The 21,590-nt window shown below is 44.3% G+C and overlaps 1 protein-coding gene across 1 annotated transcript; it reads right to left on the bottom strand.

Annotated features, from left to right (window-relative positions):
* Positions 1-17: 17 nt before the first annotated feature.
* On the bottom strand, positions 18-17,485 carry ANXA4 (annexin A4; the record flags this gene model as incomplete). Its single annotated transcript, XM_080711836.1, has 9 exons — positions 18-77; positions 3,011-3,133; positions 4,926-4,984; positions 5,780-5,875; positions 8,449-8,542; positions 10,992-11,048; positions 14,017-14,096; positions 16,285-16,375; positions 17,432-17,485. The coding sequence occupies 9 exons, from the start codon at positions 17,483-17,485 to the stop codon at positions 18-20; spliced, it is 714 nt and encodes a 237-aa protein (XP_080567962.1).
* Positions 17,486-21,590: the final 4,105 nt, after the last annotated feature.

Below are 21,590 nucleotides of genomic sequence, written 5' to 3'. Positions count from 1 at the left end.
AAGGCTGGGATTTTGTTTTAATCATCTCCTCCGCAGAGAATGAGCAGCACCTTCTTATAGTCTCCAGATGTGTCACCCTGGGGGGAAGGCAAGCAAAGTGAGAGTCAGATAATAGTCAGATATGTGGGATTTTAAACACAAAACAAAGTTCAAAGCCAGCTGAGTTAACCTCAAGCTTGGCTTGGATTTTTTATGAGCCCTTTAAAATTATTTTATTGCAAAAAATGCTTGTTCAGTAAAGACATAAAAGAACATAAGAATTACCCATCATTTTACCATCTACAGACTACTATGATGTTTTGGTATGTGAATATCCTTGCAGTCTTTTTTCTATGCATATAGATGCCTCTGTGATGGATTACAATATTCATCTCCAACCTAGTTTGTGTGTGTGTCTGTGCACACATGCGTGTCTCTCCATGTGTTGTTGGGGATTTAACCCAAGGCCTCACCCAGGCTATCCCAAGCCCTGTATTCTGCTTTGTTACTTATAATAACGCCCGAATACTTCCTATTTTATTAAATACTCTTCTACAAAGTTTTCAGAGTATTCCGCTGAACACAGGTAAAAACAATTCACTTGATCACACCCATCCCCATTGTCGAATATATTTATCTTGTTTCCAGTTTTTCACTATGGGAAGCACTGCCACAGTAAATGTACTGTAGGTTAAGTTTTTGTGCGCTTTTTGCATAGTTTATCCCGAATAAATTTTCATAAAACAAAAATTACTGGATAAATAAGGTCATATATTTTCTTAAGCCTTTTGATATGGGTTGCAAAATAGCCTTTCAGAAAGGTTCTGTGATTTCTACATGGGAATTTTTTATGGTCTAATTTTTTGTGTGTGGGTGTTGAGTATTGAACCCAGGGCCTTGTGCATATATTGAACTATATCCCCCAAACCAACAGATCAACTTTTGTCTGCCCTATCTTCATGAGCACTAAAATAGACGGAATCTGTCTATAGAATTAAAAAGTTTTTTTTGTTGTTGTTGTTTTTTTTTTTTTGGTGCTGAGGATTGAACCCATAGGCTTTCTACCTCCAAGCTACACCCCTGGCCCGATTTTACTTCTTATGTGGAAACATGGATTCACTAGCTTGCTGAGAACCTCAGATAAGTTGCCAAGGCTAGCTTGGAACCTGCAATCCTCCTGTATCAGCCTCCCAAGTACTGGGATTATAAGTGTGAGCCACCATGCCTGGCTTTCTACCTCCAAGCTACACCCCTGGCCCGATTTTACTTCTTATGTGGAAACATGGATTCACTAGCTTGCTGAGAACCTCAGATAAGTTGCCAAGGCTAGCTTGGAACCTGCAATCCTCCTGTATCAGCCTCCCAAGTACTGGGATTATAAGTGTGAGCCACCATGCCTGGCTTAGAGTTCAAAATTTAATTAGTAATATTAATTTTCCTCTTTCTTTCTTTCTTTCTCTCTTTTTTGTGGGTCTAGAGATGGAATCCAGGGGCATTCAACCTTTAAGATACAAACCCCCTGCCCTGTTTTTTTATTCTTTATTTTGAAACAGGTTCTCACTAAGTAGCTGAGGCTGTCCACGAACCACGATCCTCCTGTCTCAGCCTCCGGAATGCTAGGATTACAAGCGTGCGCACCGGCTATTTTCTTTTCCTTGCCTTTTTTTTTTTTTTTTTTTTACCTCTGGGCTATACTCCCAGACCTATTTTTATATTTTATTAGAAACAGGGTCTCACTAAGTTGCTGAGAGCCTCACTAAGTAGCTGAGACTGGCTTCGAACCTGTGCGATCCTCCTGTCTCGGGCTCCCAAGCGAGGGGATTACAAGCATGCGCCACCACACCTGGCTTCCTTGCCTTTTTCAATAAGTTTTTTACATGCCACTATATTTTCGCTGTTCCTCATAAAACTGGATCATATGTTTGTACTTAATCTGAGTTGTTTTTTTTTTTTTCAGTACTGGGGATGGAAGCCAGGGGCATTCTACCTCCGAGCTTTATCGCCAGCCCTATATTTTATCCTTTATTCTATTTTATTTATTTATTTATTTGTTTGTTTATTCATTTATTCATTCATTCATTTATTTTGCGGGTCTGGGAATGAAACCCAGGGGCATAAGACCTCCGAGCTACACCCCTTGCCCTTTTTTTATTCTCTATTTTGAAACAGGGTCTCACTGAGTTGCAGAGGGCCTCACTACGTAGTAGCTGAAGCTGTCTGCGAACCACGATCCTCCGGTCTCAGCCTCCCAAATGCTGGGATTCCAAGCGTGTGCCCCCACACCCGGCTGCCTGAGAGTTTATTTTTATTATTATAACTTACATTTTTATCTGTTATCATTTTTCCATTATATGTATAGCTTGTGCCTCTGCTTTTCTGTTTTTCTTTTGACAACTATTATTGAACCCTGGGCAATGTATTCTTTATGTCTCTGAAGACTGAATTCATCGATCAAATGCTGATGTGAAGTTTGTTGTGCAGGCAAGCCCAGCATCTAGAGAAACTGGTCTCAGCTTCATGTTTATGGGACTCTTCTGGCTTCCTCAAGAAGCCAAATCCCTCTAATGAGGGGGTTTTGAGGGATGTGACTCATTTCTCGTCATCCCATGCCATCTCAGGCCTCCTAGATGTCTGGTACCAGGTAAAGAACAGCACTCCAGGAAAACAAAAATGTCTTCCCATAGTTCCAGCAGACCTCAGCTGGCCCTGCACAGGATTTGGGGTTCAGTTGCTTCTTTATTGTTATTAGGTAGACGTGGAATTTCTGTACTCTTAAAAGTATCCAAATATAATCTTTCTCTGTCCAGAGCTAACAGAGCGAATTACTGCATTGTTTTCAGCCTATAACCTGGCAAAGCTGTAAAGATCTGTGTGAAAGGAGAGAGACCGGAAATATCTGGAGTAGAGGGCCAACTTTATAGGGCACGGTAGCCGCCAAGAAGAAGGGGAGCCGCCAAGAAGGAGAGAGACAGAAGTGCTGAAGGCTGAGGCCAGAGCGCCGCCCTCTAATGCAGGTCCCTCTGGGGCCCACCTTGATAAAGGAGTACAGAGACTTCCCATAGAGCCGCTTGAAGTTTGCCCGGATGTCCAGCATGTCAACCTCTGCGCGAGAGACCATCACTCTGATGAGGGTGTCATCGTCCGTGCCCAAGCCCTAAGGAAGAAAACCAGATCCCTGAGGAAGAAGGCCAGCTGGTTTCAGAGCGTGCTCTTCCACAGGCTAGCAGGGCAAGCTGGAGTCCTCTGCTCTACGACCTCGGAGGCCTGCCCAATACGTTTCCTCAGACTTTCCAACCTCCTCTATTCCAACCAAAGGACACCGCTTTGCCTTCTAGAAACATATGCTGTGCGTCCAGCCCCAGCCTGCCTGCTTCCTCTACGATTCCTCCTTCTCCTGTGGGGAACGTCCTTGGGGGTTCTGCCATGTGCCCTAGAGCTCAGCTATTCCTCCAGTCCCCAATTATTTTTACATATTCTTTTTTAGATTCCCCCCCCCCGAAAACCCAAATATTGAAAAAATACACCTTTTCTTCTGTGTAGCATTTCAATCCCCAACTACTGTCTTACATGTGTGTGTGTGTGTGTGTGTGTGTGTGTGTGTGTGTGTGTGTGTGTTCTAGGGACTGAACCCAGGGGTATTCTACCTCTGAACTACACTCTCAGCCTTATTTTGTTTTTTATCTGGAAATAGTGTGTCACTAATTTGCTGAGAGCCTTACTAAGTTGCTGAAGCTGAATTCTCCTGTTCTGGGATTACAGGCTTGTACCAACCATCATACCCAGCTAGGATAGACAATTTTTGAGAGCAAGGGCTACAGTTTTTTGTTTGTTTGTTTGTTTTGTGGTACTGGGGATGGAACTCAGTGGCATTCTATCTCCGAGCTAATTCCCAGTCCTATTTTTTTTTTTTTTTTTGGCAGTACTGGGGATGGAACCCAGGTGCATTCTACCTCTGAGCTATATCCCCAGCCCTATTTTTTATTCTTTATTTTGAAACAAGCTCTCACTAAATTGCAGATGGCCTCACTAAGCAGCTGAGGCTGTACATGAATCTGCAATCCTCCTGTCTCAACCTCCCAGGTACTGGGATTATAAGCATGTGCCACCCACCACGCCTGGCTAGGGCTACATTTTGATTTTTTCCTGTACCTCTCATGGTCCCAGCCTGCAGGCTTACGAAGCACTGAGGAACCTGGGTAATTGCATATCCTTTCTATACCTCAGTATCCTCATCTGTAGAAAGAAAGTAATAGTGCCTTCCCCATAGAGATGTGGGGATAAAATTAATCCATAGAAATAAAGTAGGAAGAACAGTGATTTGGGGCTGCAGTTTGTGGCTCAGTGATGGCCTACTAAGTACCATTAGAGCTTAAAGCCCTGGATTCAATACCCAATACAGCAAAAGAAAAAAAAGCACCGTGATCCACACATTGTCAGTGCTCAATAAATATCACTTAGTATTATTACTAGCAGCAGAACTCTGGAAGTATATAATGAATTGAATTTGGATATTTCAGACTGAAATTCAGGTTGGGGGATTTAAGTAAACCTAAGAAGGTGGACACAAGAAATGCCAAGGTCATTCCTTTTAGTTTTTTAATTTTTATTTTTTATTGTTTGGTGGTACTGGGGTTCTTGGAAACCCTTCTACCTCCGGGCTACACTCCCAGACCTATTTTATATATATATTTTGGAAACAGGGTCTCTTAAGCCAGCGCAGCTGGCTTCGAACCAGCATGATCCTCCTGTCTCTGCCTCCCAAGCGCGTGGATTACAAGCGTGCGCCACCACGCCCGGCTCCAAAGTCATTCCTGATGCTAAAAGATGATATAGCACTCTGGGTTTGATCCCCAGTTCAAAAAAAAAAAAAAGTAAAAAGAAAAGAAAAGAAAAGAAAAGAAAAGAAAAGAAAAGAAGACGCCCCCCCCCCAAAAGAGGCCATTTACCTTCATGGATTTATAAAGCCTTTCTGCAAAATATGCCGGTTTGTTCCTCATGCACTTTACTGTCAAGAGGAAAAAGCAAACAAACAGGAAACATTACAGATAAGACCTAAGAGGAAAGTGACAATTCTTCCCTTTGTTTCTACAAAGTATCAAGAAACATCTCTTTGCTTGGCCAAACAATGTTGCTTGAGCATAGGTTACTCTCTAAGCACTTCCTTGGATGGAAAATATCCTAAATTTATCATCAAGACCTAGAGGAGTAATAAAGGATGGGAAAGCTAAGGGTGGCATATAGTTTCAAAATGATTACTCTCGCTACCATATGGGAAAGTTATTACTTCTGATCATTCACAGATTTTCAAATTGCAGCTAGTATTATCTTTCACATAAAATTAATTATGAAAGCACAGAGGATATGGATATATAAACCGTGTGCCGCAATGGCAGTCAAATTGAATATATTATTCCTTGTTTATTTTTTATTTTTTATTTTTTTTTGTGGTACTGGGGGTGGAACCCAGAGGCTTTTTATCTCCAGGCTATACTCCCAGACCTTTTTTATTTGGAAATAGAGTCTCACTAAGTTGCTGAGAGCCTCACTAAGTAGCTGAGGCTGGCTTCGAACCCGTGCGATCCTCCTGTCTCAGCCTCCCAAGCTCGGGGATTACAAGCATGCGCCACCTTGCCCGGCATTATTCCTTGTTTAAAATTATGGAATGCGCCATTAACGATTTAAACAATTTTGATCTCTGGAAACCAAAATTCTATATCCCCCATAACAACCAAACTATAACAAGGAGGAAAATCTACAGCTATTTCTTTCTCTGCCCCCCACTCACTCTGTACCATCTTACCTATAGCCAGGAGAGCATCTTCAAAGTTGCCAGAGGTTTCAGATTTAATACTCTGTTCAATATCCTTCTGCGATATCCTTTTGTATTCATCAAACACTACAAACAAGATAGTATTATCGATGATTAAAAAAAAAGGAAAATAAAGTTCATGGAGAGAATGAGCATCTTTTAACTAGTTTGTACTATTTATTCTTTGGCACATTTCAAGAAGAAAATAATTAGCGATGTGAGTGAGACCCCTGGAGGGATGTGGCCCAGAGGAATGGCCCAAGGCAAGGAAGGAGTGTTAGGATCCTTAGGATCGCAGGCAAGTCCCGGCCCATAGCTGCAACCCTGCTTCCTTACACAGAGCACGGAGGCAACCTCTACAGACATTTGCTTTCTTTCTCCTTGTCTCCTTCATAAGAATGTGTCTTTTTGTAAATTTGGTCTTGGCAGTCGCTTGTGTGTTCAGTTTCCTTTTGGCTCATCAAAATGAGAGTACTTCAACCTCTTCAAAACTGAGTCACATTTGATAACAGCTGGTTGCATCTTTTAATAGACTTTAGTATAATTAAAAACATTTTTTTTTTGCTTTTTTTGCCAAGTATTTTTGAATGTGGTGAATATGTCTCTCTCGCATACTATCTATTTTTGGACCCTTCTTAGAGCAGATATCTGTTTTATCATCTCCTTTACAACTCTTTCTTCCTTTCTTTCTATCTTTTTATTTTGCGGTACCAGGGATGGAACCCAGTGGCATTCTACCTCCAAACTACAATCCCAGCCCTATTTTTTATTATTTATTTGGAAACAGGGTCTCACTGAGTTGCAGAGGGCCTCACTAAGTAGCGGAGGCTGGCCACAAACCCAGATATTCCTGTCTCAGCCTCCCAAGTACTGGGATTATGCCCGGTTTGGAACCAAATAACCTATAAATTACATATTTTATAAGTCTGAGTTTCCTCCACTGCAAATTAGAGAAAATAAACTGGGTGTGGTGGCACATGCTTATAATCCCAGAATTTGTGAGGCTAAAACAGGAGGATTGTAGGTTCTCAGCCAGACTTAGTGAGGCCCTTTGCAACTTAATGAGACCTTGTTTCAAAATAAAGAATAAAAGGCCAGGTGTGATGGTGCATGCTTATAATCCCTGCGCTTGGGAGGCTGAGACAGGAGGATCGTACAGGTTCGAAGTCAGCCTCAGCTACTTAGTGAGGCTCTCAGCAACTAGTGAGACCCTGTTTCCAAATAAAATATTAAAAAATAGGTCTGGGAGTAGAACCTGGAGGTAGAAAAGCCCCTGGGTTCCACCCCCAGTACCACACAATACATACATACATACATACATACATACATACATACATACAATATAAGGCTGGGGGAGGGTAGCTCAGAGGTATAATGCCCCTGGGTTCAATCGTGGCACTGAAAAAAATTAGGGAAAATAATGACTACTTCTTGGGGGTGTTTCAAGAAACAATGTTTATGATATGTTTCACACTGCACTTAGAAAATCAAACATTATTAGCAAAATCTTGGTTATTGAGAATCCTCGACATTATTGTTGTTTGAAAAGAAAATTTTGAAGTTATCTTTATCCAAATAGTGCTCAAAATATTTTCTCTCAGTGGCTTAAAAGCAGATGTTTTGTAACCACTCAACTATTGACCTGTGTCTGGAAGTGAAAATTCTTACAAACACCCTATCAACTTCTGAGGACCTGCAGTTCTGGAAATATACCACCAGGGGGAGATTGGTTATTTTATAATCACACAAGGGAAGGCAAATGAACTGAGTCACAAGTTGGTGTGTCTGATAGTAACCCATGATATTTAGTAAGAGGACTAATCACTTTTTGTTGTTGTTCTTATCTCTGTGGAACATCTGAAATAATTACAACTTCAAAATGTGCTGTACTTTGCAATTACTTTATGTTTTCAACTTAGCAAACTTGTTACTAAAATTTCCCAGGAGCACTGTACATCTGTGTGTGTGATAAGGGTATGGTGGGATTATAAAATTATAATGTACATGAACACCTAAAGAGCTTATACAAAAGCTTGAATATTCCATTAAATCCTTATTTCTGTTTAAAAGAAGAATATAAAAGCCCAACAACAAATATTCTACAATTGTATAGTATCTTTCCTCCAGAGACATTAAAAGCACATTACGAAGTCTAGTATTATCAGAAACAAATTAGAAACATCACATGTAGGAGATAAAATATGAAATTATCCACTATTAATCTTATGCAACATAACCTCTAAAGAAATAACTTCTATCATCTTCACAGCTTGGATATTAAATAGGAATAAAAATCAAGCAATGTTTCTATTTTATTGCTTCCTGATGTACTGAAGATTATTTTCTTATGTAACTAAATGAAAATTAAATTCTTAGGCCTGTTTTAGAAAAAGGACTGACTAGAAAGGTTGGTTTCCTAGAAACAGAAATGCCAAACTTCTGTGAATACATTTGTATCTGCTAGTTATTAATAATTAAGTTTTTAGAAATTGACCTTCTTTCATAACATTGGACTCATAAATTTCCAAAGTAAGAACCTAAAACAGTTCAATACAGTCAGTTTTCCATACCAAGTGAAGGGGGAAAGGTTTTCAATTATGGGCAATACCATTTCCACTACCTTTCAAATTTATTTTTTGGGAAGTGAGGAAATTGCCTACCATGCAACAGATGATTTCGGTTCCGGGAACAGAGAATAGAGAGAAATTTCACCTCATCTGTCCCCCACTTCTTCTCTCCGGCCTCATACAGTTCCTGAAGCCAAACAAAGTACAAGTTTAAAACATTAAAGAGTATGTGCCAAGACTTGGGCAAAAGTTTCCAGAACTTCAAAGAGCTTCGCTAGCTGTTTTGTTTTGTTGGTTGGAGAGAAACAAACACACACACACACACACACACACACACACACACACACACACACATATGCCGGGCGTGGTGTCGCACACTTGTAATCCCAGCATTCCGGAGGCTGAGACAGGAGGATCGTGGTTTGCAGACAGACTCGGCTACTTAGTGTGGCCCTTTGCAACTCAGTGAGACCCTGTTTCAAAATAAAGAATAAAAAATAGGGTTGGGTCGGAGGTATAACTCAGAGGTTCTCTGGGTTCCAGTCCTAGTATTGTAAAAAAAAAACAAAACCCAAAACCCTAATACACGCACGCACGTGCACACACACACACACACACACACACACACACACACACACAAAGGGTCCTTGGCAGACAATGGTTTGCCTTACAATTTTTCAGCTTGACAATGGTACAAAAACATATTTAATGGAAACCAAGCTTTGGATTTTTATCCTTTCCTGAGTTAGCCGTATGTAGTATTATGCTTTATTGCAACCTGGGAAGCAGCAACAAGCCTCAGCTCCCAGGCAGCTACAAAAATCTAGAGTATAAACAACTCATATTCTATGGTGTATTGTATTGATAAGTTAGGATGTTCAGTAGGTTTGATGTATTAAATGCATTTTCAACTTACAGTAAGTCATTGGGACACAATCTCCTTGTAAATCAGATAGCATCTCTATATATAATTCTTTCTTTCTTTCTTTCTTTCTTTCTTTCTTTCTTTCTTTCTTTCTTTCTTTCTTTCTTTCTTTCTTTTGGTGGTGGTGGAACCCAAGGGCTTTTCTACCTCCAGGTTATACGCCCAGACCTATTTTTTTTTTTTGGTGGTACTGGGGTTCCTGGAAGCCCTTCTACCTCCGGGCTACACTCTCAGACCTATTTTATTTTTGGAAACAGGGTCTCTTAAGCCAGCGCGGCTGGCTTCGAACCTGCGCGATCCTCCTGTCTCCGCCTCCCAAGCGCGGTGATTACAAGCGTGCGCCACCATGCCCGGCCACCTTATTGGTTTTCTAAGAAACAGAAGGTGGGTTTTCCCTACTTCAATTAACAAAGTATGGTGGGAGTGACACTGTGATTTCCTGGGCTAGAGCATAAACAGTCATGCACCTGCCATTGGCTCTATTGCTTGCTTTGGGGTGCTCCCTCTAAAAACCCAGGAGCCACTCTCTGAGAAGCCCAAGCCACACTAATACCGCTGCCCTTATAATGATAGCCACAGGTTCTCTTCAGCAGAAAAACAATGGTTCATACCCCACACTTGAGGGAAACTGATTTCTCACTGTGGCTGCGTATTGGTTAAAAATACAGGGGTTCAGTGTAAATCCCAGTTCTCCTGTTATGTTTGTGAACAAGGAATTTCTCTCTGAGCCTCAATTTCCTTGTCTGTAAAATGGCAATGGTAATATTTACCTTCTAAGGTTATTGTAAGGATTCAATGATATAGTTAAGATAAAGTCCGAGGACAGTGTTAGATGCCTGATAAGGACCCTCTTTTTTTGTGGTATTGGGGTTCCTGGAAACCCTTCTACCTCCAGGCTACACTCCCAGACACCTATTTTTTTTAATATTTTTTATTTGGAAACAGGGTCTCTTAAGACAGCAAGGCTGGCTTTGAACCTGCGCGATCCTCCTGTCTCTGCCTCCCAAGCGAGGGGGATTACAAGCGTGCGCCACCATGCCTGGCTGCATTCTACCTTTGAGTTACACCTCCAGCCCTATTTTTTTGTGAAATAGGGTCTCACTAGGTTGATCAGTCTCACTACTTTCCAAGGCTGTCCTCCAACCTACAATCCTCCTGCTTCAGCCTCCTAAGTACTGGGATTACAGGTGTGTGCCATCACGTCCAGTAGGACTCATTCTTTCGAGCTATTATTATTGTTATCTGACCACAGGGGTTGATGCCAGGACAATGATCAGGGGGTTGAGTACTAGGGAAGTAACCATCTGGTATTTATTTTGCCCCTCAGTGCACATGCTGTGCTAAGCCTTTTACATGGTTCCTATCAAATGTTCTCTTTGGGAAAATAAAAATGTACAGTGAACCGAGCAAAGGCTGAGCCCTTGGCCTCCACGTGATGCAGAAGACACCTGGTGATTCTCTGGGCTCACCACATGACCCCAGTGTCAGGGAGTCTGGGACCAGGAGTGCAGATGTAACAATGTCCAGTGCCACCCACCAAGTTCCAGGTACCCCTGAAAGGAACCTCTGTTATTAAAGGTCAGCTATAGGAGCCTTTTTTCATAATATACCCCACCCTGGGTAATGTATGCTGAAACAGAAGAGGCTGTCCACCAACGAAGCTCCGGTCTTACTGGGGAAACTGGAGGAAGGAGATTGCAGTTTTACCAACCTGGGCATCCTGTCTCATGAGAGCGTCGTCCAGGTAATTCCCTTCATCCCTGCCACCCTGAGGAAGAGAGAAGAAACCAAAGAGAATGAGAAAGCATCCTGAAGAATTGGGAACACTTATGACAGAAGGCCTGGGAACCCAAAGACATGGTAATAAGATAAAATACTCAAGGGGCGACTTTGGGCCTGGGGAGGCAGGACAGGTGTCCTCCGAACCCGCCTGCACTGTTGCGGTGACTCTGACCCGTGCCCAGAGCACATCATCAACAGAGCCCGGTCCTGCTGTGGCCCGGGGTGTTGCAATGTGTCCCTGCCAGTGGGGGTGGGAGGTGGGGCAGAGAATGGGGGGGGCAGAGAATGGCTGCTTTCTCCTCGACTCTTCTCCACCCCTCCTGGCTGCAGTCTTACCTGCAGACTCAGGCCTTTCTAACTTTGCTACACAAATCAACTTTTGCCAAGAAGGGGTTAGAACAAAGGAGAAGACAGAGAAACTGGGCCTGGGCCTGGGTGGGAACCAAGGAGCACATGAGATGCCCCTGCACAGCACGCACACCAACAGCCCCGCTCACGGGAGGCGCGGAGGGCCTCCCGGGAATGGGAAAGGACAGCAAGCCCACTCCTTTCCTCTGTTTGTTACACTGTTTTTATCTGCGTTGCCCCAGTTTTCTGTGAGCTGGGCATGGCTCATCGGAGCGTTAAATACGGGAGGAAAGGAAGAATGAGAAGGAAATCAGAGGAACAGGCGGGCAGGGTGAGATGGACGCTGGGGGATGATCCTCAAGGTTCTGCTTTGGGTTTTGGAAAAACAGAGACAGTAGGAACAGACCCGGGCAGCTCAGGAGGAAGAGCTGGGCTGGAGGGGAACTAGCCCGAGGTTAGTGTAGGAGTCAACTGAGGTGACAGTAGACTATCCATAAAGAAACATCTATAAAAGCAGAGAGAGCCGGGCGTGGTGGCGCACGCTTGTAATCCTAGCATTCAGGAGGCGGAGACCAGAGGATCGCGATTTGCGGACAGCCTCAGCTACTTAGCGAGGCTCTTTGCAACTCAGTGAGACCCTGTTTCAAAAAAATAAAAAATAAAATGACCAGAAAGTAGGCCTGGGGGTGTAGCTCGGAGGTACAATGCCCCTGGGTTCCATCCCCAGTACCTCAAAAGTTAATAAATAAATAAATAGAGCAGAGAGAAACACAATTTCACATGCAAAAAGGAGGTCAAGGATGAAGTAGGGGGACAGGTCACTGTGTGTGTGTGTGTGTGTGTGTGTGTGTGCGCGCACGCGTGCGTGCGCATGCGTGTGTGCATGCACATGTGTGTTAGCATGAATTGAACCCAGGCCCATTCTACCTCCAAGCTGCAACCCCAACACCCCCATTTTTGAAACGGAGTCTTGTTCAATTGCTGAGGGCTTCCCTAAGTTGCTGAGGCTGGCCTCAACCTGCAATCCTCCTGTCTCAGCCTCTCAAGTACTGGGATTACAGGTGTGTGCCACTGTGCCAGCTTCATGTGAAGTATCTTGCGCACCCTTCTCGTTCCTGGCAGCCCTGCTCCCCCCTCCGCAGCCCAGTTCCAGACTATTCCTCACCTGAAACACTGATGTGCCGTCCTACCTGGCCATCCAGCCTCCAGTTCCTTGCCGCTGTTCACACATCGCTCTTTCCTTACTCTTCTGAAAATGCAGTTCTAATCTCAACCCTCTCATCTCCATCATATCATCTGCGGCTCCCAAACCTCTGCTGGTTCCCTGCTGCTCTCTAAATAAAGCAGCAACTCCTCTCAGCAGAGAATCCCAGGCGGTCCTTCCAAACGGGCTTCTAGAGTTTCCAGCCTGACCATCCAGCCAACTGTTCCTGGAACGCCCAGGTTTCCCATCTCCTTGCCTTGTTCTTGTCGTTCTTGGTCTTCTTCCTGCCCATCTACGGCTCTGCCTCTGAAACCTACGATCCTGAAAGTGCTCTCTCAACCAGCATCCCTGTCGTGGAGCTTGGACAAACTGCCTGCCTGCCTGCCTTTCCTCTCTCCCTCCTCCTCTCTTGGACCCAGGGGCATTCTGCCTCTGGACTACACCCCAGCCCTTCTTATATTTTTAAATTTTGGAACAGGGTCTCATTAAATTGCTGAAAGCCTCACTGAGTTGCTATGGCTGGCCTCAAACCTGCAGTCCTCCTGTCAGCAGGAGGCGTGTGCCAACGTGCCCAGCACCATGAAGTCTTTCCTTTGTTTCTGCACCCAAACTGTGTGTGTGTGTGTGTGTGTGTGTGTGTGTGTGTGTGTGTGTGTGTGTTTCAGGGAGGCCCTGGGGATTGAACCTAGAGGTGTTCTACCACTGAGCTACACCCCCAGTCCCTTTTTTTTTTTTTTTTTTTTGGTGGGTCTGGGGATGGAACCCAGGGACATTCGACCTCCAAGCTACACCTCCTGCCCTATTTTTTATTCTTTATTTTGTAACCGGGTCTCACTGAGTTGCAGAGGGCCTAAGTAGCTGAGGCTGTCCATGAACCGCGATCCTCCGTTCTCAGCCTCCTGAATGCTGGGATTACAAGATTGTGACACCATGCCCGGCTTCCTCTTTATTATTTTGAAGCAGGGCCTCTCTAAGTTGCTAAGTCTGGTATTGACCCTTTGCTCCTCCTGGCTCAGCCTCCCAAGTGCTGGGATTACAAGCGTGCGCCACCTCGCCCATCTAACTACACTGCTCTTTTTTAGTGCTTAATCTTTTCTTGCTTCACAGCAAGTTCTGTACCAAATACATTTCCTCCTAACAAAAGACACTCAGGAGACACCTCTTGGTCGACTTCGTAACCCCAAGTGCACTGAGCAGTGGGGCTTCCTGGCTTGTGAAGACTGAGTTTAAGTAGAATGAATGAGACCAGCCAGAGGCTGGGAGGGGGAAACAGGATAAAGGAAGAGCGAGGCCCAAGAACAGTGCCAGGGCTGAAAGGATGGGACAGGCTGATAAGGGGGCGGGGGCTGAGCATTCCGGTAACAGCCATCCCCCACGGCCTGGCCACAGAGCAGCGACTCACAGCACACAGGGACACCAGCACTCGCTGGAACATGAATGACGTGTCAGAGCAGATGTCATCCTCAAGGCTCCGTCCGTATTCTAGCAAGAAAGCAGAGGCAGCTATGTCAGAACGGGTCCTGCGGGACGCTGGCGCCCCCTGTGGGTTCTGTCCCCCAGCGCCAGCCTGTGTCCCTCAGCGGGTCCCCTGGGCAGCTTTCCAAGAACTAAACCCTGCTAAAATCAGCCAGAGAGTTTGTCTCTTCATTAGAGTGGAAATGAGATATTCTTGTTCCTTAAGAAGGAGAGGGGGGTTGAAACAGGTGGGGCCCAAACCCTCCCTCTGGTTCCCGCAGTCCACAGCTCTGCTCTGAAAGCGGTTGGCTGGCAGCTGTGGACTGGCCACTGCAGCATCTCAGAGCAGGCCTTCGCTCAGAAGCCCCGGGAGCCCCCCACATGGAGCCCCCTCTGCACAGCCCCAGTGAGAAACCTGCGTGGGCTGCATATGGAAGTAGGGGTAGTAAGTCAGAACTCCCAAAGTTTAGAATCTCCCACCCTGAACCCTGCCCAACATCTCTTATTGTGTTTTCTTTTTTCTTTTCTTTTCTTCCTTTACTTTTCCTTCCTTCCTTCCTTCCTTCCTTCCTTCCTTCCTTCCTTCCTTCCTTTCTTTTTTTTTGCAGTACTGGGGATGGAGTCCAGGGGCATTTTACCTTCGAGCTATACTCCCAGCCCTATTTTTTGTTCTTTATTTTGAAACAGGGTCTCACTGAGTTGCAGAGGGCCTCACTAAGTAGCTGAGGCTGTCTGCAAACCGCGATCCTCCTGTCTCAGCCTCCCAAATGCTGGGATTGCAAGCATGCGCCACCATGCCTGGCTTCTTATTGTGTTGTTTTCTTTCTACAAAAGTAATACTCATTGACTAGAGAAAACTTAGGAGAAAAATAAGTTAAATGGAGGAGAGAAAAAATACTCAAAAATCTAATCACCCTCCAATAATAATCACCAGTAATATTTTATTCATTCATTTATTTATTTATTTATTTTTGCGGGTCTAGGGATGGAACCCAGGGGCATTCGACCATCGAGCTACAGCCCCTGCCCTATTTTTTATTCTTTTATTTTGAAACTGGGTCTCACTGAGTTGCAGAGGGCCTCACTAAGTAGCTGAGGCTGTCCGCGAACCGTGATCCTCCGGTCTCAGCCTTCCAAATGCTGGGATTACAAGCGTGCGCCACCACGCCCGGCTCACCAATAACATTTTAGTCAGTGACTTTCTTCATTTTATCTCATACATATTATTATTATTTTATCAAAAATTGGATCATAGCATACTATTTTTTACTTGTCTTTTTCCCTCATTTACATTGCATACAATTTAATATAATTTATTTTTTCAATTTAATATAATTTAATAATATTTTTATAAGTTTAATGACTATGTTAGTAGTCCATTGTGTGAGGGTACCATATATTGTTTAGCCAATATACTGCTTTTAGATATTTTTAGCTACTATAAACACTACTGAATAAACACCAAGGATGTGCATTTGTGTTCTATTTTTAGGGCTAAAAGGCATGTATTTTTAAAAAAGGCCCTTACACATCAACCTCCATTTCTAAGAGGGGAATAAGTGGCTAGTATCCTGAGATGGAAGGAGGACGCAGAGTCTAGTCTAGAAATCAGAAACTGGGCCAGCTAGTTCTAGGCCTTTCCTGGGAACACTAAGAATTGCTGGGGCCAGCACATTGTTTGTTTTGTTTGTTTGTTTGTTTGTTTGTTTTTGATACTGGGGATGGAACCCAGGGGCATTCCAACTCCAAGCTACACCCCTACCCTATTTTTTATTCTTTATCTTGAAACAGGGTCTCATTGAGTTGCAAAGGGCCTCACTAAGTAGCTGAGGCTGTCCCCGAACCATGATTCTCCTGTCTCAGCCTCCCACATGCTGGGATTATAATAAGAGTGCGCCACCACGCCTGGCCCAGGGGGCTGGCACTTTGAACAAGCACCTTTGGCTCTTTGCTTGGTTATAAGGAACAACTTTCCAAAATTTGGGGTTACAAAAACACTACACTGAGAAGCCTAAGCTGAGTGGTATCTTCCCCTAAGAAATCTTAAGAAGCCAACTGACAGGCATTTTGCCCACATGAGGATCTGCCTCAAAGCAGTCTGGCACTAAGGATCGTCTGGGGTCAGGGTGTCTGTGAAGAGAGTCTGGCGAGGGGCCAGCCACTTCCCGCTAGTCTCCTCAGATCATCAGGCGGGGCCACTGAGGCTGCCACGTACGCTGCTGGTAGGTCTGGTTGATGCGCCGGATCTCCTCAGGGGTCCGGGAGGCCAGGATCTCAATCAGGCAGCCCTCATCCGTGCCGGCTCCCTACACACAAAACCAGAGGAGACGGCCATATGAGCCCGTTTAAAAACTGATAAACAACTTTTATGTTTATCTGTATCAGTTAAAAAATAAAATTAAAATTAAAAATTAAGTCCCAGACATAGAAGGAATACAACTATGAATCTGCAGAGGATAAAGACAACCCACTAGGTTCTAGCCACAGGATATGTTAACTTTTTTTTTTATAGTACTGGGAATGGAACCCAGGGGCATTCTATCTCCGAGCTACACCCCCAGCCCTATTTTTTATTCTTTATTTTGAAACAGGGTCTCGCTGAGCTGCAAAGGGCCTCACTAAGTAGCTGAGGCTGTCTGTGAACCGTGATTCTCCTGTCTCCGCCTCCCAAATGCTGGGATTACAAGCGTGCGCCACCATGCCCGGCGCATATGTTAACTTTTAAGTACACTATCCCAAATCCAATGTGCTTACCACAACATTATCAGTTAATAACAAACCTTTACAGACTGATTGCCACGTGTGGGTGAAAGTGTCAGGTTAGGTTCATTTCTGCCCTCTGTAGGCTTAAGCTTTTCTTTCCCTTTTGTTCTCTTCCTCTTACGGGCAGAATCTTCTGGCAATGGACTTGTGTTATATCCTTGTTTTCCCAGAGCCTAGCCCAGAACCTTCCAGAAGGCTGAGTATTCATTGATCTGGCCAAAGAGGGTAAATCTATTTTCATGTAATAATTGAGTCACTGGAAGTGAGTCCATCCAGGATGCAGTGGATTGACTGGTCATGGAGGAGGCCAAGGACACTTGTCAGTTCATGTACACCTTCGCGCACTGGGGATTAAACCCAGGGGCATTCTATTTCCAAGCTAACACCCCCAGTCCTTTTTATTTTTGTTTTGAAACAAGGCCTCACTAAGTAGCTAAGAGTCTCAATATGGCTGGCCTTGAACATGCGGTTCTCCTGTCTCAGCCTCGCAAGTACTGGGATTACAGGTGTGCGCCAGCGTGCCCGGCTGCCACAGCCTCTTGAGCGGCACGTCTGTGTTGGAGCCAGCAGCTCCCAGGGCTTGAGGGAGGAGCACAGACCTTCATGGCTTTTTGCAGCTCCTGCACATCGTACAGCAGGGTGGGCGTCATCATTCCTATGATCACCTGCTCGAAGTTGCCACTCAGTTCTGACTTCAGGTCATCCATCAGGTCCTGTAAGGAGACAAAGCGGTGACTGCTGCCGTAACAAAGCAGCCAAGTGTGACTGGATGTGTGGGGTCTCCAGGACCCTTCCTGGATGGGCAAGGTCAAAGCTATCTTCACTAAGGTATTATCTGCCTTCCCACTGTGTGTGTGTGTTTGTGTGTGTGTGTGTGTGTGTGCGCGCGCGTGCGCGCGCGCGTGTGTGTGTGTGTTACTGGGGATTGAACCCAGGAGAGTTCTTTCTCTGATCTACACCCTCAGCCCTATTTTATTTTTTATTTGGAAACTCACCAAGGTGCAGAAGGCCTTGCTAAGTTGCTGAGGCTGGCCATGAACCTACCATCTCTTGTCTCAGCCTTCCAAGTACTGGATTTACAGGCAGGGTCCACCATGGCTGGCCACATTCATTATTTTCAATAAGTTACCTGCATATCTTAAAGTGTCCTAATTTTTGTTTGTAAATTTTTATTTGTATATGACTAGCCGATATAATTCACAAAAATTAAACAAGGTCTTGATAATTGAAGAATATGAAGAGGTTCCCAGACCAAAATATCCATAGACACTAACTTATATGCACTTGTTTACTTTACAATATATCCAGAGTATATTTCCAAGACAATATTCACTGATGGGGATTGAGGCTGTACTGATTGCCTATAAGGGAAGTATTAATTGCTAATAAGAACAAATTTTCGGGCATGATGGCGCACGCTTGTAATCCCAGCACTTGGGAGGCTGAGACTGGAGGATCGCAGTTCACGGACAGCCTCAGCTACTTAGCGAGGCCCTCTGCCACTCAGTAAGACCCAGTTTCAAAATAAAGAATAAAAAATAGGGCAGGGGCTGTAACTTGGAGATCGAATGCCCCTGGGTTCCATTCCCAGACCCCCCCCACACACAAAAAAGAACAAGTTTTCATATTTAAGCAAAAACAATAAAATCCTATTCTCTGTCTCTAAGCTCTCAGCCAAGAGCTGCAAGCCAGAATTGACCTTGGTCATCAAAAAGTTGGACTGTTAGCCCAGCTAAACACTGAATGTTAAAACACAGAGACACCTACACTTAGAAAAAGAATTATATATAGCCGGGCGTGGTGGCGCACGCTTGTAATCCCCACACTTGGGAGGCGGAGACAGGAGGATCACGCTGTTCGGAGCCAGCTGCGCTGGCTTAAGAGACCCTGTTTCTACATAAAAAAAAATTAAAAAATAGGTCTGGGAGTCTATCCCGTGGGAGTGTATCCCGGAGGTAGAAGGGCTTCCAGGAACCCCAGTACCACCAAAAAAAAGAAAAAAATAAAGAAAAGAAAAAAGAAAAGAAAAAAAAAAGAAAGAAAAATAATTATATAGATTCTCACAACAGTTTAGACTAAAGTTAAAAGACAAAAAAGCAAGCTATATTAACCAAATATTAAGTACTAATAACACAAAATAGTTATAGCTCAAACCTTTATACTTTAAAAGAATATATTCCTGTGTCTTTTTTTCCCTTTTTTAAATTAAAAAAATTTTTTTTGGCAGTACTGGGGGTAGAACTCAGGGGCATTCTACCTCCAAGCTATACCCCCAGCCCTATTTTTTTATTTTTTTTTATTTTGAAATAGGGTCTCACTGAGTTGCAGAGGTCCTCACTAAGTAGTAGCTGAGGCTGTCTGCAAACTCAGATCCTCCTATCTCAGCCTCCCGAATGCTAGGATTACAAGCATGCACCACAACACCCCGCTTTTTTCTTTATTATAAAACAAGTTTTCAACATAGTAACTTCTAGCAGACAGAGGCTAGGAAAACCTGAGCACTCACCAAGGACACAGGTAGACGATACATGCTCTAAACTGTAAGAATAAGGTTAAAACCAAACAAGCAAGCTGCTTTTTTTTTTTTGTACTGGAGGTGGAACTCAGAAGCCTTCTACCTCTGGGCTATACCCTCAGACCTATTTTTTTTACTTTTTTCTTTTAGTGGCACTGGGGTTCCTGAAAACCCTTCTACCTCTGGGCTACACTCCCAAACCTATTTTATATTTTTATTTGGAAACAGAGTCTTCAAACCAGCACGATCCTCCTGTCTCTGCCTCCCAATCGTGGGGATTACAAGCGTGCGCCACCACGCTTGGCCTCAGACCTATTTTTATCTTTTATTTGGAAACAGGGTCTCACTAAGCTGGTGAGGCTGGCTTTGAACCTGAGATTCTCCTGTCTCAGCCTCCCAAGTACTGGGATTACAAGCATGTGCCACCACGCCTGGCTTTTTTTTTTTTTTTTTTTTTTTTTTTTGTGGTACTGGAGGTGGAACCCAGGGGCTTTTCTACCTCCGGGCAATTTTCCAAGACCTTTTTTATACTTTATTTGGAAACGGTCTCATTAAGTTGCTGAGAGCCTCACTAAGTAGCTGAGGCTGGCTTTGAACCTGTGCGATCCTCCTGTCTCAGCCTCCCAAGCGTGGGGATTACAAGCGTGCGCCACCGCACCTGGCTCCAAGCAAGCTTTTACCATGCAGCCTCCTGACCTTGCTAACCAAGTAACATATTTTGATTAGCAATGTCAGAACTGTCTGTCCCTGTGAAGATGCATATTTTAATGCTGCGTCAATACACAGTAAGTAAATGAATTAGTGCTGGCTGATCTGTTAACACTGGTCATCTTACCATTAGGGGGTTAGTTTGCTCTAAAGCTCACTATTACCCCTGAATGTGTGTGGTGATACCACTTAGGTCTTTAGTTCACATGCCAAGGGCACATCATGCCTATTAGTGCTCCTTCAATTTCCTTGGGGATGGAGACGACTGGGGTTCCTGGAGGCCCTTCTACCTCCGGGCTACAATCTCAGACCTTTTTTATGTATTTTTAAAATTTGGAAACAGGGTCTCTTAAGCCAGTGAGGCTGGCTTTGAACCTGTGCGATCCTCCTGTCTCAGCCTCCCAAGCGCGGGGATTACAAGCGTGCGGAGAGCCCATTTAAAACAAACTGAATTTAAAACAAACTGGATTGAATCGGTTTGGGGAGGGCCCATCCATAGAGCCAGGGCGGCAGCTCGGACGCTGCGCCATGCTGGTGCTCAGAAGGGCAATGGCTGAGCTGAGTAACAGTAAGGCCCAGGTCTGTGAATCAGCAGCTCCCTCGAGTCACTTCCGGTCAGTGTAAGAAATAAAACCATCTTTTCTATGGAAGCAGCACATTACGTAGCGGTGTGCTCCTCTCCATATTGTAATAGTAGGTTAAGCACCTATTTGTAACTATCGCCTGGGTCTATTACGTAACTTATGTCCATCTGTCTGTCCGCTCCACTTACAGACTTCCCAAATGTCATATCAGTTTGTTCCAAGAGTGTATCTTAAGCTTAGTTCATCCTAGCAGCAAGCCAATGATTGCAGAATGTACCCTAAGACTTTGTTTCTTTGTCAGAGCTGTGTTTCTGTCTGTATTAGAGACGAGCCAGTTGAGCAGGGTGTGAACCCAAGCCCTCCCCAGGTCAGGGGAAGGGGCAGGATCAGCTAGGGATAAAGCTGAGCAGAGGGCGCTTGCTTACCAGACTTTTTGTCAGTTGCACACCCTCCTCCAGAAGCAAGTTGCCTTGCCAAGTTACTTTATATTTTATGAGGCTTTATTTGAGGCTTCCCTAGAATTCTATTTTTTTTTTTCAGTGCTGGGATTGTGTGAGAGTACTGAGATGCAGGCTCCTGCTTGAAGGGTTAACGAAGCAACTCTGGCTCCTGAGAAGCAGCTTGGAACGCCAGGCTGGGAGGCGAGCACACTTCCTCTAATCAGTGAGCTACGAGTCTTGCCGAGTTGCCTTCAAGGTTGGGAAGCAGCTCCGGCCCTCTCGCTGAAGGTCCTTCCCAGCATAGACATCTCTCAGAAAACTTATTGGTATGATGAACAGCTTGAGAAGTTATAAGCAGTCACAGGAGTTCTTTGTTACTAATTGTAAAACAAGAAGTTGCTTTGAGACTTGTCCTTTGGTTTTACTCACACAAAGCTATTGTTGCTTTAAGATAACCTTGTAATGTCTAAAATAGTTAACTCATCTATGGATCCCATGGAAGCTTTCTCTA

Source organism: Muscardinus avellanarius, assembly GCF_963383645.1.
Source record: "Muscardinus avellanarius genome assembly, chromosome: 15".
In the NCBI taxonomy this organism is placed as follows: Eukaryota; Metazoa; Chordata; class Mammalia; order Rodentia; family Gliridae; genus Muscardinus; species Muscardinus avellanarius.
The sequence above is the reverse complement of the archived record's forward strand: the minus strand, read 5'-3'. Positions and strand labels throughout refer to the sequence as shown.